The 13,126-nt window shown below is 43.3% G+C and overlaps 1 protein-coding gene across 4 annotated transcripts in view; it reads left to right on the forward strand.

The window, feature by feature from the left end:
- The window catches only part of Dop1b (DOP1 leucine zipper like protein B), a 93,537-nt gene that overhangs the window by 29,718 nt on the left and 50,693 nt on the right, over positions 1 to 13,126 (forward strand). For all 4 annotated transcript variants that reach the window (XR_016538164.1, XM_090349191.1, XM_090349200.1 and 1 more), the window contains exons 6-12: positions 1,097 to 1,195; positions 1,508 to 1,631; positions 4,193 to 4,302; positions 5,335 to 5,449; positions 9,449 to 9,569; positions 10,557 to 10,676; positions 12,214 to 12,316. Coding sequence is in view for 3 of the 4 variants with exons in the window: in XM_090349191.1 (XP_090205317.1) it covers positions 1,097 to 1,195; positions 1,508 to 1,631; positions 4,193 to 4,302; positions 5,335 to 5,449; positions 9,449 to 9,569; positions 10,557 to 10,676; positions 12,214 to 12,316 (792 nt within the window). In the remaining variant the exon portion in view is untranslated. The remainder of the gene's footprint in view (positions 1 to 1,096; positions 1,196 to 1,507; positions 1,632 to 4,192; positions 4,303 to 5,334; positions 5,450 to 9,448; positions 9,570 to 10,556; positions 10,677 to 12,213; positions 12,317 to 13,126) is intronic.

The raw sequence follows: 13,126 nt of genomic DNA on the forward strand, positions 1-13,126 counted from the left end.
GCAGAGTGGGCATGGTAGAGCTCTATCACAGGACTTTCTGAGGATTCGGTGAGGATTAAGAGGGATGAAGAGTTTCTCGTGATATTCTTTCTCACCCAAAGCTGTTTCCTGTGCCCATTTCTCTTCATTCACAGCTGCTCTTGGACCAAGACATAATTTTCTAACTGGTTTTTCTCCATCTGATCCATATTCATTGTCAAGAGATTTGCTTTGTTGAAGCCTAACTCTGCTTATACCTACCTTAAGCCTTTGAGATACCTGGCTTCCTCTTGCTTGTAGAGCAAGCCCAACCTTAAAGAGTCCTTTCCTGCCCTACCACTCACTGGCTTTCCCCTTGAACCTTTCACACTTGCATTGAAATCTGGCCTCCTGTGGCTTGAGGTTGTGTCCTCACCCTGGCCAGTTTTCTGCCTTTATACTCAGTGGCTCTTCCAGCTCCATGTCTATACATGTCTATATGGTTGTTTTTGACCTTGGAGCCCAGCTTTCTTACAAAACTTCATTTTCCTCCATTAGAAAGGGTTCTCTCACTTGTCTTCTGATTTTTCATAGCTTTTTAAATTAAAAAAAATTGGGGAGGGGATATACTAGGGTTTGAAATCAGGGTCTTACATTTGCTCAGCAGGCACCCTACCACTTGAGCCAGGCCTGCTAGCTTGCCTTTCGCTATGGCTCTTAGCCAGGATCATCTGTGTAGTCCTTGCTGTATTCTGAAAGACACTATGAGTAGGTATTTACATAGAGTGATTTGGAGTACACTGGCCTGAGTGTCTTCAGAGCTTTAGTTTAAGCTGAGGTTGTTGTTGTGTCCGGGTCTAGGGATTACAAATTGAGATCTGTGAGCCTGGCCATCTGGTCAGTTCCTCTGATCAGCTCTCAGGAAGGGCAGGCGAGGTAGGCAGCTATATATCTTTCCCTTGTTACTCAGTTCCCAGCCTGTAGAGCTTAATCCTCAGCCACTGAGCCCCCACTTGCTGTCTTCCGTGTGCTCTGACGTGGTGGCGGCAAGTCTTACTTGTTAGGCCTGCACAGGGCATCCTATAGAGACTATTACATGTGCTTGGAACAAACTTGGATTGTTGTTTATCACTTACAGGTGAAATCGCTGTGTGCATCTCTGCTGGACTCGAATGTTCTTGTGCAAAGAAATAATCTGGAAATTGTCTTGTTTTTCTTCCCATTTTATACCTGCCTGGTAAGTCACACATGCAGATGTGGACAAGTCCTCCCGATTCCCCAGTCAAAGCTTGGGGCTTGGACTTCTGGGTCTTTGTCAAGGGCAGAACATGGTTCTCCATGATTACCTTTTCAGCCAGTGGGAGGCCCACAGAATTTTGTGAGGATCATGTTTCCATAGCAGATACTGGTGGTTAGCTTCTTTCCATGGGAAACAGGAAGAGCCAACCTCTTCTGAGAAATGGCTTTTGGGGATGGATGAATAGATTAGAAGGAGCAAGTATCAAGAATTTTTTTTCCACTTTACCACTCCCTTTCTCTGTTCTCACAGGATCCCAATGAGCAAGCCATTCCCCTGCTTAGATCTGACATTGTACGCATCCTTTCAGCCGCCACCCAGACCCTGCTGAGAAGGGACATGTCTCTCAACAGAAGACTCTATGCCTGGTTACTAGGTACAGAACACTAGGGAGAGGGAAAGCTGTAGCGCTGGGTTTGGGGGGTTTCAGTCTTGGTGATATAGTTCGGCAGTGTGGAAAGACCCTGAAGTGACTAAATGCATCGGTGAGTTGAGATCTCCTTCCTACACATGGCTTCTATTCTCAGCTTTTTCCTTTCTTTTAAAAAGAGAAATAAAGGGGCCGGGAGTTTGGCCTAGTGGTTCAAGTGCTTGCCTAGCATGCATGAAGACTCGGGTTCGATTCCTCGGTACCACATATAGAAAAAAGCCGGAAGTGGTGCTGAGGCTCAAGTGGTAGAGCTCTAGCCTTGAGAAAGTCCAAGGACAGTGCTCAGGCCCTGAGCTCAAGCCCAGGACTGGCCAAAAAAAAAAAAGAGAGAGAAATAAAATACTTAGGCTTTCCAGCCCAAGATTAGCTAAAAAGAAGAAAATACTTAGGTAGTGGGATATTGTGTTTTTCATTTCTGTTATTTCACTGGTCTTTATTTGATATTATAACTGTTTGGAATCTAGGTATGGCTAGATTTTATTTCTCATCTTTAAAATTTCCTCTTTGGGGGTGAGTGAGAATGTTGAAAGGGTAACTCTGATCAAAGTTCATTGTATGCATAAACTCTTATATAGATACTTAAATAAAAATTTAAAAATATCTTATTTTGGGCCAGTAGTTTGGCTTAGTGGTAGAGTGCTTGCCTAGCATGCACGAAGACCCGGGTTCGATTCCTTGGTACAACATACATAGAAAAAAGCCTGAAGTGGTGCTGAGGCTCAAGTGGTAGAGCTCTAGCCTTGAGAAAGTGCAAGGACAGTGCTCAGACCCTGAGCTCAAGCCCAGGACTGGCAAAAAAAAAAAATCTTATTTTAAACTAGTAAAAAAAGAGAAAGAGAAGTAAATAGGATTTTTTTTTTTCAATGCTATCTGGATGACGGTGCCATGGCTCAAACAAGCACAAAACCCTAAATACACAACCCCAAACCATATAAACAGAAAGTCAGCTGAATTCCATCTTAAAATATAGAATAAAAAATTACAGCTAAATGGTTCTAAAGCCAGGCATGGTAATGCTTCATGTAATCCCAACATTGAGATGACTGAGGCAGAAGGATCCAACATTCCAGGACAGCTTAGGCTATATAGTGAAACCCTGTCTCAAATTTTAGAAAGGGCTGGAGCATAGCTCCCTAGTGAAGTTTGAAGCCATCCCAGGCAGGAAAATTTGTGAGACTTTTTAATTAATTAATTTTTTGTTGGTCGTGGGGCTTGAACTCTGGGCCTGGGCATTGTCCCTGAGCTCTTCAGCTCAAGGCTACATCCCTACCCCTTGAGCCACAGTGCCATTTCCAGTTTTCTAGTGGTTAATTGGAGATAAGAGTCTCATGGACTTTTTAGTGACTGGCTGGCTTCGAATCTCGATTCTCAGATCTCAGCCTCCTGAGTAGCTAGGGGATTACAGGCATGAAGCCACCACGTCCGTCTGGTTGTGGCTATGAGACTTATCTCTGGTTAACTACCAAAAAAGCTGGAAGTGGAGCTAAGGTTACAGGTGTGTGCCACCACACTCCTGGCTGCTACTTTATTTTTCATTTTTGAATGGAAAACACTGAAAAAATGTAGCAGTTTGCATATTTTAAAATATTTAATATTCAAAATTTTGCTTATAATGTTTAAATACATTAGTACCTTTCTTAGACTCCCCAAATTGGCTTTGTATAGGTTAAAGACTAAACAGTTGATTTTTTCAATGAGAAAGAAAACTGCTGATTCATGAAAGCCAGAGAAATCCTAAAATCAGGTAAAACCACAAACTGAATGAATTGTCACCATCTCAGGAAACTTTCCCCAGAAGAACTTGAACTTCTGGGAGACTCAGAAATGTCCTTTTCCATGTCCCTAAAATGGGAACTGTTTTTGTTCCTTTGCAAACAGCTGTGGATTTGAAGAGTGCCTGGTATTTCTGAAGTGTTATGGAGAAAGGACTTAATTCTATTGAAGGAAATCTGTGTGACAGTCAGGTGCTGGTGACTCACGCCTATAATCTTAGCTGTTCAAGAGGCTGAGATTTGAGGATTGCAGTCTGAAGCTAGCCTATACAGGAAAAACCATGAGACACTTATCTCCAAGTAACTCCAAAAAAGTTGGAAGCCAGGCACTGATGGCTCACGCTTGTAATCCTAACTACTCAGAAGACAACCCTGGCAGAAAGGTCTCATCTCCAATTAACCACCCCCCAAAAAACTGAAGTGGAGCTGTGGCTTAAAGTGGTAGAATGCTCGCCTTGAGCAAAAATAAGCTCAGGACTGTTCCTAGGATCTGAGTTCAAGTTCCATGGACAGTACAAAAAAGAAGAAAATCTATGTGAAAAATACTGGGTTTTGTTCAGATAAGTAAATTCATAATATTCTTTACTTACTTAACTGGTTTATAATCTATGTATGTTTATATTTATATTTTTGTATATATATATAGATATATATGTACACACACATACATTAGACCATGAGAATTTTGCACAGTACAGTGTCCTCTAGCAGCTCATTGTGTTTGTTCTTTCGTAGGTTCAGACATTAAAGGGAATACCATTGTGCCAGAATCTGAAATCTCAAGTTCTTTTGAAGATCAGTCCTCTTATTTGTTTGAAAAATACTCTAAGGATCTTTTAGTGGAGGTATGGACATTTTGTTTGTTTGGTCATTCCTGGGACGTGCACTTGGCCTGAGTGCTGTCCCTGAGCTCTTCAGCTCAAGGCTAATGCTCTACCACTTTGATCCATAGCACCACTTTCCGTTTTCTGGTGGTTAATTGGAGATTAGAGTCTCACAGACTTTTATGCCCAGACAGGCTTTGAAATGCGATCCTCAGATCTCAGCCTCTTGAAATACCTAGAATTACAGGCTTGAGCTACCAGCATCCTGCTATGGACATTTTTTGATAATCCTATTGAGGTTATTTCCTCATGATGAATTTTTCTTTTTTGTTGGTCATGGGACTCTGGACCTGGGCACCACTCTACCCCTTGAGCCACAGCTGATTTTCTAGTGGTTATCTGGAGATAAGAGTCTCACAGACTTTAATGCCCAGGCTGGCTTTGAACTGCAATCCTCAGAGCTCTGCTTTCTGAGTAGCTAGGATTACAGGCAACTGGCCTTCATCATGAATTTTTTCTTTTTGGCATACCTGCTTGCTAAGCAGGTACTCTGCCATTTGAGCCACATTGTCAGGCCCCGCTTGTGTTAGCTATTTTCAGTATGGAGTTTTTCTTTAGGTCTTGGCCAGCATGGACTGTGATCCTCCTATTTGAGCTTCCCTTTGTAGCCAGTCTGGCAGCATGTACCATGATACCTGGATATTGTTGCTCCCTGTAGCTTGAGTGTAAGCAATTGGTCAAGATGGAGTCTCACAAACTTCCTTTTTGCCTGAGCTGACTTCAAATCAAGATCCCCAAATATCTACCAAGTAGCTAGGTTTACAGGTACCTGGCTTTCTTTTTCCCCCACTATTAGTTACTCTACCCCATGAGCCACTCCTCCAGCCCCCTTATCACCATCTTCAGAGGGTTTCTTTGGATCTGGTTCTTGACACATGGCTTGGAGAGCTATAGGACTGGGTCTCTTAGAATGTTTTAGAGTTGGAACAACTGAAGATGTCACACATCATGCTGTGCAGTGTCCGATTGACATGTGCCTTTTTGAACAACCAGAGTCTGTCTAGGATTCTGCACCAGAAGTTCTTAGACGCTGATGTGGAGGAGCGCCATCATGCATATCTGAAGCCTTTCCGCATCCTCGTCAGTCTGCTGGACAAGCCAGAAATCGGTATGGTGGGAAAAGCCACTGCCTGTCATGGTGGAGAGATACACAGGATTCCAGGGAATTGAAACACAGTGAGATACAATCACAGTGTGGCACTTGAACCACTGTAATTCACTTTTTTGGAATTGTGAAATGGTAGTCATGTGGTCGTTTAGGTCTCATGTCTGAAACTGCCTTAAGGTTTTACTTAAAATAGTTTGGGATGTGGCTCAGTGGAAAAGTGCTTCCCTAGCATACACAAGGTATCTTAGACTTTCCTGCCCAGGTTGGCTTTGAGCCACCAGCACTCAGCTTCTGCCTCACTTGAAAAAAAAACTAAATAAATAAACTCTGCCATTTACCATCAGACAGATCAGACATCTAGTGACTGAGCCTCCGGGCAGAGACCTGCATGTCCTCCATTGCCATGGCAGCTCCAAGCTGCCTGAGTGCTCAGGACATGCTACCTTCTGGCTGCTGTTTGCAGAGAAGAGAGCTGACATTCTGCCACACTCATCTCTCCGGCCTGTGGGCAGAGGCCCTTGCTGGTCCACTCATTGCATCTGCTAAGCGGCAAGGATGTCTGAGCTCAAGAGCTACAAAGGGACCACACGTGTTGGTGGCTCATGCCTATAATCCTAGCTACTCAGGGGGATGAGATCTGCAAATCACAGTTCAAAGGCCATCCCAGGCAGGAAAGTGCATAAGACTCTTGATCTCTGATAAACCACCAGAAAGCTGGAAGTGGCACTGTAGCTTAAAAAGTGGTAGAGTGCTACTCTTGAGCAGCAGAGCTCAGGGGCACTGCCTAGGCCCCTGCATTCAAACCCCATGACTGACAAAAAAGAAAAGCTACAAAGGGGCAGAGGCTTCATTCATATCCTGTTGGAAGGGATGCTGAGGTCTATAGTGTTTGCAGTGCTCCTTAACATTAGCCATGCTGATGAGGTTTTGAGTTAACTATTTTGTACCAGGTGATTTATAAACAGGATGGCATGATGGATCGCTTGATTGAGGTACTAGGCTCTGAACCCAAGATGTGGTACATTGCCAGGCAAGTGCATTACTGCTTGATCCTTTTCCCTATGTGTAGGCATGTCTTTTAATGTGTAGTTCCCAACTTCTAGCAACACTGAGTGGGTTTTCTTGTACTACCCATGTTAATGGGGTAGATCCTGATAGTGAAGCGGGCTGAGCCATTTGCCAAAGGTCACCCTGAGCAGAGCAAAAGCTCTCCTTGTTGGCACACTGCTGCTGTGCTAGCCTGATGACTGAGGCCATTTGTCCCGAGATGGTTCCTTGTGTGACAAAGAGCTCTTCCAACCTATGCCCCTCTGGCTGTTTTAACCAACTCAAAGTGTGAATCCTTTGTTCTTCTGAGCAAGTCTTGCATTTTAAGCCCAAGGTACTTCCACCGCGCTCAGCCTCCTTTCTCCACCTCCAGCATGAATAGATAGGTCTGTGAGTGGAGTAATGGCAGCTCTGAAAAAAGGAGTTTAGCCTAGAAGGCAGAACAAGATATGTTGGGAGCTTGGCATGCAAAGAGGATGTGTGTTTTATGTCAAAGTGAGGTATCTGTTCTGCCAGTTGGTCATCTCGTAGGAGATGAATGGCAGCTTTGCCTAGTCAATGTTATATGCTCTGCCTGATGGCCTGTTTGTCTGAGGCAAAGGCTCAGACCATTCAGAACAAGAGCACAGGATGCTCACTCAATCCTCACACTTCAGTGCCTCTGAAGGGGCGTTAGCCTCTGTTAAGTGCAGTGACAAAACTGCCTTTGTTTTATTTTATTTTATCTTTATTTATTTTTGCCAGTCAGGGCCTGAGTCCTGTCCTTGGACTTTCTCAAGGCTAGAGCTCTACCACTAGAGCCTCAGCACCACTTCAGGCTTTTTTCTACGTATGTGGTACTGAGGAATCGAACCCAGGTCTTCGTGCATGCTAGGCAAGCACTCTACCACTAGGCCAAACTCCCGGCCCCTGCCTTTGTTTTATATACAGCCCCTGACATTCACTCCTACCGCTCTAAGTCCCCACTGGCGGCTGGTCATGGGCCTGGCTGCCTCTTGTGGCTGTCCCTTGCTTTCCATCTCCCACTGAGGCACATAAACACTTACCTGCTTTTTTTTTCCCCATTTGCTCATTGTATTATTTTTCTTTTGTCTTTTTTAGTACTGGGGATCAAACCCAGGCCATTGTACTTGCTAGGCAAACGCTTTGCCACTGAGCTACCTCCCAGCTCTTCTTGTCAGTGTGAAAAAAAAATTTACTATATACTAATCATACAAATGAGTTTATTGTATATTTCCACATAGGCTTATAATATTTTGATCATATTAATCCCCTAATTACTTTCTTCCTAACTCCCCCTCTTTTTTTGTTTTGCGATTTTAGCGTATTTCATTATCCTATTTTCACACATGAATATAATGTACTTAAATCCTACTCATCTCTCTCCTGCTATAAAATACTCACAAAGTTTATCATGAAACTAAGTGTTCTTAAAGGCATACACACATATGCTATATATATATATATGTATATATGTATATATGTAGGTATATCTATATGTAATTGGTTATGGGGCTTGAATTCTGGGTCTGGTCGTTTTCCCTGAGCTCTTCAGATCAAGGCTACCACCCTACCCCTTGAGCTGCAGCTACTTCCCGTTTTTTTTTTCAATTTTTTATTGTAATTAATAGAAGAGTTACATTATATTCACCAAATAGAAAGTGCCCGAGCTGGGCACTAAACCGCAATCCTCAGATCTCAGCCTCCTGAGTAGCCAGGCTTACAGGCTTGAGCCACCGTGCCAGCAAGGCATATGTTTTGATTTTGTGAAAAGTCTGAAATATGAGATTAAAGCTAGGTGCAGTGGCTCAAGTCTGTAATCCTGGCTACTTGGGAGGAGGCGATCAAAAAGTCATGGTTGGAAAGCAGCCAAGCAAAAAGAAGGTCTTGAGACTCCATCTCAACCAGCGTGACTGTATATCTTGTCATCCCAGCTAGGGGGAAAGCACAGCAGCTGGGCACAGTGATGTATGCACCTGCCATCCCCCATGGGAAAGCACAAGTAGAAGAGTTGAGGCCCAGGTCAGCCTGGGCACAAAAGCTAGATCCTATCTCAAATAATAGCCAAAGGAAAAAGGAGCTGGGAACTTGGTTCATGTGATAGAGTATCTGGTAGCAAGCCCAAGTCATGAGTTCAATTCCTAGTACCAAAAGGAAAAAAAAAAGAGAGGAAGTTACTACAGAGCCTAGGAATACAAGCTCGGTGGTAGAATGTTTACTTAGTGTGTGCAGGGCCCCAGGTTCCATCTCCAGCACTGCAGGAAGGAGAGTATATGAATCTGCTGATTGCTTAATGCACAGCGATGTTGGCAGAATGTTTGTGTTCTGTGAATGAACATGCCTTCGCCTCTCCAGATCGTGAGTAAAAATCTGTTCCCCAGCTGCCTGGCATGACTGCCCTGCCCCCACACTTTCTGACCAGCAAGGACCCCACTTTCACAGCTGGTGTAGTTCTTTGTGGATCTTCATGATCTTTTCAGGTGTGGAGTTACTTCTTTTGTGTTCTCATCCATAATGAAAAACCAGAGCAGAAGGACGGTTCCCGTGCATGTACACATTTCTGAGGAGGAGTATGTATGCCTGGCCTAGCAGATTAGCACCGGAACATAAAGCATACAGTGACACTGGCTTTACCACTCCATTACCTGTGTGCCATCAGGGTAATGTGCGATCTCTGCTCACATGGCCCTGTAGAGGATTTAGTCATTCCTGGGTGTGAAATGCCAATATCAGCATTCAGCACGTGGTGAGCTCTGCAGAAGCATGGGTCATTTTCCTGAAAGTCCTTCTCTAGCTAAAACTTTCATCATCACAGAAGTATGTTTCTGTGCAATTGGAGTGCATAAAAGGATGTATTTATGAGGTTACTCTGTGCGTGCATCGTGAGTGTCTTGGGCTGATTTTACTGTGAATTGTTAGTTCCTCCTCTGTTCATTTTCTTTTTGATTTCAGGGCCTCAGGTGGTTGAGAATTTGTTTCTCGAAGTCATCAGAGCCTTTTATTCTTACTGTAGAGATGCCCTTGGCTCCGACCTTAAACTTAGCTACACTCAGAGTGGAAATATGCTGCTAAGGTATGATGTGAATATGACCTCTGACCTCACAGGCTTCCTCAGTGCCAAACACACACCAGTGAGGCTTGAACTCAGGGTCTTGTGCTCTTGCTTACTTTTGTGTGTGTGTGCTGATCTGAGGCTTGAATTCAAGGCCTAGGCATTTTCTTTGAGCTTTTTGTTTTGGCTCAAGACTAGCATCCTACCACTTGAGCCACAGCTCCACTTCTGGCTTGTTGGTGGTTAACTAGAGACTCTAAACTCTAGCCCTCTACCTGGGCTGGCTTTAAACCACAATGCTTAGGTCTCAGCCTCCAAGTAGCTAGGGTTACAGGCAAGAGCCACTGTTACCTACTGTTACCTGGCTTTGCTTAACCTAGAAAACGGAAAGTGGGGCTTGGCTCAAGGGTGGGGTGGTAGCTTTGAGCTGAAGAGCTCAGGGACAATGCCCAGGTCCAGGGATAGGATGGTAACCTTGAGCTGAAGAGCTCTGGGACTGCTTCCGGGCCTAGTTCAAGCCCCATGACCCACAAAAAAAAAGCTAGCAATATAGCTCAGTAGTAGATCACCTGGTAACAAGTGTTCAGTACAGTACCATCAAAAGAAGTAGTTTTCTTTTTTGGATTTTGTTTTGTTTTCAGCTAAGGCCTGGGAAAGTGGTGTAGCTCAGTAATAGAGCAATTGCCTAGTGTATATATAAGGCCCTAGATTAGACCTAAATTTTCCTGTCAAGTGGCTCCATGTTATTTCATTAATAGTGTATTTAAAATTGGGCTGAAGCTGTTTTCTATACCAAATTATTTTACAGTAGCTTTTATACTTATTTCTAGGAGAAAGTGTCAGTATAAATATTATTTAATATGGCAGTATGCAAAAAAAAATAGTAATATTTTTGTCTTTAGCTTGTTATCATCTCTGGAAATAAGTTGTAAATGGTAAAATGAGCTACAAACTTTCAGACTGTTCTTGTAATGCATAATTTTTCAGGCATGCTCATTTGTCTTACAGTATAATCAAAGAAAACAGAAATGCCTCTGAGATCGTGAAGACAGTGAATCTGCTCATCTCCTCCCTGAGCACTGACTTTGTCTGGGATTATATGACAAGGTGTTTTGAGGCATGCTTCAGGTAAGTTGAGGATGGGCACGTTTGGGAAGGCAGAACAGGTGAGACTATTCTGTAGCTGATTGGAAGGGCCCAATTATCACTGGCATTGGTAGCTCATGCCTGTAACCCTAACTACTCATGAAGTTAAGATCTAAAGATCACGATTCAAAGCCACCCTGTACAGGCAAGTCTGTGAGACTCTTATCTCCAGTTAACCAGAAAAAAGCTAGAAGTGGAGATGTGGCTCAAGTAGTAGAGAACCAACCTTGAGCAAAAAAATTAAGGAACAGTGCCTAGGCCCTGAGTTCAAACTCCAGGACCAGCACTAAAATGGGGGTGGGGAGGTTGCCAATTATGCATAAGCAGCTGAAGCTAGTGGTCTCTCCTATGCTAGGAGTTTCAGCTGAAACAGAATTGGAAGGAATTTGTATATTATTTCAATAGAACAAAGAACATATGCCATAAGATGATTCACATCATCTTTGCCACATTTTTCTGTGGCTTCTCCATTCTTTATTAAAGTCTAGCTTTAGAAAATGGTCTGTATTGTCCAGTTCTACCTCATAGTTCTCCGAGAAGCCTAGTGTACTTAATACAGCTCTGTCTGGTGTCTCTGGGTCTGGGTGGAGTGTTTTGAACTCTTACAGCTTCTTAAATTATTACAAATTATTACTGAAATTAGTATGTAACTGGTTGGATCAGAACATTTATGATTTAAGCTACTGTAATCAGCTTTACTGTCCCTGTTAATCTGAGGGTGAATTGCACAACCTCAGAGCTGTGATTAGGGGCTTGCTCAGGGAGCAGGCTTCCTGGGAGCAGCCTTTCTCTTGCATTTTTTTTTTAACTGAAGGAATAGTGCAGCCAGCCCTGGTCCTGAGGGGTGTGCTGTAGATCTTCCTTCTTGTTAATGTGCATTGAAACTTGACCTTCTCTCCATGTTCCACAAGCTGCACTGCTATAATTAAAACTGTCCCTATAAATACTTGAGTGTGCCCTGGACTGCAGAGCCTGACTTTAATCCTTGGTTATCATACTTTTGATGTGTAGAAAGCTAGAGCCCAGAGGCATGAAGTTTCTTGTCCAGTGTTGCATAGCAAATTGATCACAACAGAACTTAGAATTCAGCCTGACTTAGCAGTCTCCTTCTTAGCTGCTTTTCTGCCTCCCCCAGCACTAGGCCTACAGGGCGTTGCTCTTGTGATAAGTTAGTTGCTTATCACTGTTATCTGTGGGCTAGAGCAAGAACTTGTGATACTAAAGTTACAGTATGCTTTGGTCAGCAGAAGGGGAAAAAATAATATGATGCTACCCAGATAGAGCAGTTTCCAGAGTCAATCCCTGTCCTGGAATTCGTGTCTGTCCTTCTCAGGACAGGATGCTACACTGTTACAGCAGGTGTATGTCCATGAGCCTGTGTAGTCCACTGAAATTTTGTATGCTATCTGGTCTGGGGCTTACATGGGCTCTATAGCATGTTCCTATCTCAAACAAACCAATGTTTACACATATTATAGAAGAAAGAATTAATTTCCTTTTCTTTCTGTGGTTCATATAGACCAGTGAAGCAGAGTGACACCATTGGAACGACCATCAGTCCTCCCGCCACGGTCTCTGAGCTCTGCACCCTCCTCGTGTTCCTCCTGGACGTTATTCCCTTGGTGAGTGCTGTGCTGGGAAGTGACTGCTTAGTACGTGCTCCTGTGGCAGTCTTAGTGCCATTGGCCTGCTCTGTACACCCAGATTTACTGAGCAGGATTTTTGTGTAAGTACACGGCAGATTTTATATTTGGTTTGCTGTGGAACATGTAGCCATATAGCCTAATTTTGTTTGTTTTCCTTTTTATTTTTTTGATGTGTGTATGTGTTACTTGAGATTGAACTCAGGCCTTTGTATTTACTACACAAATGTTCTACAGTTCTACCATTTGAGCCACATCTATCCTTTTGCCTTTAGTTAGTTAGTTTTTCAGATAAGGTCCTGTGCTTTTGCCCAGGGCAGGTTCAGATCATGATCTTCCTTCCCCAGCCTTCTGAATGTCTGGGACCACAAGCATACATTCCCCCAAATGTTTTCCTTTTTCAGTATTTTAGAAGGCCTTCCTTAAAATTCTGTTATTCTGCATTTGTCCTTGTGTACCTATATAAGGATTTCTATAATAGAATAAATTTCCTTATCCATAGAAGATGAACTCTTAGCCAAGGGTTAGAGATGTAGTTCAGTGGTGGAGTAGTTTCCAAGCATGAGCAGAGTCCTGGGGTTTGATCCCTAGTACTGCAATCACAATAAATTAATAAAGTGTTCTGCTGACTGGTTTGTATTATGTTATTTTACTGAGAGAGTATCTTTTTTGAGATAAGATCTTGCTAATTTTTTCAGGCTGTCCCCAACTACAATTTTCCTGTCCCTGCTTCCAAAGTAGCTGGGATTACAGGTGCCCAGCTCTTTTGCCTTTTCGCTACTGAAGATG

Source organism: Megascapheus bottae, chromosome 1, assembly GCF_031878675.1.
Source record: "Megascapheus bottae isolate mThoBot1 chromosome 1, mThoBot2.hap1, whole genome shotgun sequence".
NCBI lineage: Eukaryota > Metazoa > Chordata > Mammalia > Rodentia > Geomyidae > Megascapheus > Megascapheus bottae.